The sequence below is a fragment of the Protopterus annectens genome, chromosome 4.part0 (genome assembly GCF_019279795.1).
Source record: "Protopterus annectens isolate FY-2018-M chromosome 4.part0, PAN1.0, whole genome shotgun sequence".
Classification (NCBI taxonomy): domain Eukaryota; kingdom Metazoa; phylum Chordata; order Ceratodontiformes; family Protopteridae; genus Protopterus; species Protopterus annectens.
The window spans coordinates 1096827225-1096830024 of record NC_056733.1 but is presented as its reverse complement, the minus strand read 5'-3'; the positions used below and the strand labels follow the sequence as shown (position 1 = coordinate 1096830024).

The following is a 2800-nucleotide window of genomic DNA, read 5'->3' as shown; positions in this document are numbered from 1 at the left end:
CCGCCTGGCCCAGCCTAAAGCGAGCACCTGGAGATGTAATTTCAATTATACTTAATGTTATCTTGTCAGGCATAAACACCGGAGGATTGTCATTGATATCCTGGATTTCAACTTCTCCAGCAAATACCTGCAGTGGATTTTCAACAACAGCCTCAAATGTCAGGATACATGAAGGCGTTTTGTCACACAGTTCCTCCCTGTCTATTCTCTCTGTAAGGTACAAATCTCCGGTCTGTAAATTAATATTTAAAAACCGAGTCTTTGTTGTTGAGGTAATTCTCAACCGCCGGGCTGCCACATCCTTGAGAGGTATCCCCAAATCATTTGCAACATTTCCAACTAAAGATCCACGATCCAGCTCCTCCGGGACAGAATATCGTATGGTGCCTGAGGTTAAGCACTGAAGCGAATAAAATAAAAATAAAAACAATTGCTGCTTGACACACTGCCACCCAGGCTTGGTCGTGGTGCCCATCACTGGACGAAGGTTCTTGGACCGTTTAGGTTGTGTAAAAAGGTCTCAGACTGAAAGGGAGGAAAGACAAACGACCGCAGTTTATCTGCTTTTCACTGAGACTGTCTCCAGTCCTTTCACACTCCTCCTTGTGTATGACGGTTTGTTTAATATTAGTTTGGGAAATAAGAGAAACATTTCACCACACTGGCAAAGAGCGACGCGCAGTGTTTAAAGCAAAAACTGCAGCTCCAAATTATTTCCGTCACAAGGAAGATGGAACTCTAATGTAACCTTATCTTCAAACATCACAGTAAGCCATGCACAACTGTAATGAAACCACTTTAGATTGTTATATAACTTTCGCCAGAGTCTATGCCACCTTCCTTAATTATTTCATCAGACATCACTAACTACTGAAGCTGACTTGAAAATAACTTGCATATTTTCTACTGGGCAGAGGAAGCTCATCTGATTGTTGCAAACAATTTCCTGAAATATGCCACTAAACCAGATACCGAATTATTTTTTGAACGGATATTTTATTACAAAACTCCCCACGATCAACGACCATATAAACCATAAATAACAGCACAGAACGAAAACTCAAAAACATAACCATTATAATTTTTTTTAAAGATGGGTGGGCGAAATAAAGTTACTGCATTAGGTATACAATATTATAATAAAGACATCTGTTACTGAAATATCTTTATAAGGTCGTTGCAAAGGCATTTCAATAACAGATAATGACATCAAGATAACTATTTACAAATAAAAAAATGAGTCTCCATCTTTACTTCCAGTCTAACATTTCAAAGCATAAACTAAAACAATGATTAAATAGGTCACGCAGACAAACCAATCATTAAAAACTAAAAGAACAAATTAGCCAAGCTAGAGTTTCCGCTATGTGATTCCTTTAACCTCTTGTATGAGAGGCACACGGGATACATGCAAATAATACTTTAAGAACTTAGGGTGTTTAGCTAAAAGGCAGGTCTGAATGCCCATGGCTGTTTCTTTTTTTTAAATTCAGGACAATAAAGCCAAATCCCACTAACTGCAGACATTCATATTTCAACCTTCTTACAACCTCTTCAGCATAACATAAGCGCATTGTTTTGCCAACTTTTTAGAAATACAGGATTGACACCGTAAAAACTCCACTGTCAATCATGAGCGGACAAGGTGATCCGCTGTGGCGACCCCTAACCGGGAAAAAGCCGAAAGACAGAGAGAGAGGATTGTCTACCCAGCTGATGTTCATATAACAAACTAAAACAGTAAGTAAAAAGGTCACACTGGCAAACCAATCACTAAAAACTGAAAGAAAAATCTAGCCAAGCTAGATCTCCCACTGTGTGATTCCATTTTGTATTAGAGACCCACTGATGTGGGATATATGCAAATGACTCTTTAAGGACATCAAGTGTTTCAGCTATATAATTTTATCAATGCATTTATATATTTTCTTACACAACTTTTATATTGATTGATACAAAAGTCCTTCTAAATTTAGGGAATTGGTTGTGATATAAAACTTTGTTAATGAAAAAATTAAAACTAATGATCTTGATTTCTAAAGTAAGTTCCTTTGAATCTTAAAGGACAGCCTGCAGACAAGACTGATACAGCTGTGGACCTAAATTTAGTTTAACAGCTTACAGAGCATGAACTGTTTTGTTTGTGCCCTGTATTCAGTGAGTGGATTCTTGTATCAGTCATCATATAGAAAGTGATGGCCACTTATCTAAAACAGTGCAGACAACTAATGAATATTGTTTGTGTGTTTTACCAACAGCCTGTAAAGGCTGCTTTTATTTAATATTTACAAATGCACGTTTCATGAACTAGGCTCAGTACACCTGCACTCATACTTATACTAAGCTAAGAGGGTGGCCTAATGGTTAAGGTGTTTACCTTGCAAACACAAGGTACAGGGTTTGAGTCTCACAAGGGATAATTAGCAAGGTTTAAAATGTCTCACAAGGGCAGTTATACTAGTACTAACCTATGAAATTATGAACATTACTTTTCACAAGGTAGCCAAACGTTTCACCGTGGTAAGATTTTTCAAGTCCCACTCTGACAAAGGAGCTTTAGTGAGTTTCCAGCTAAATGACATAAACTGAAAATTGCCATTTTGTTTTAGTAATACAAGGGATAACCTCAAGACAGCCTGGCAAACACACCTTAGAGAATCCCAAAAGGTGCTCAGTGATGGACATTCAAACACAAATATTGAAAAGTGCCTGGGTGGGATCTATACATCTCCAATATTGGTCAAATATAGAATAATATATTCTATCCAATTTATGCAGTGTAAGAAAGAAAATAATCACA

The 2800-nt window shown here is 37.4% G+C and overlaps 1 protein-coding gene across 1 annotated transcript in view; it reads right to left on the bottom strand.

Annotated features, from left to right (window-relative positions):
• Nucleotides 1-610, bottom strand: part of LOC122799780 (protocadherin gamma-A4-like) — a 639989-nt gene extending 639379 nt beyond the window's left edge. The window contains exon 1 of the mRNA XM_044069074.1: nucleotides 1-610. This exon is cut by the window's left edge and continues 1949 nt beyond it. Coding sequence (XP_043925009.1) covers nucleotides 1-475 — 475 coding nt within the window. The 5' untranslated portion in view covers nucleotides 476-610.
• Between the last annotated feature and the right edge of the window lie 2190 nt (nucleotides 611-2800).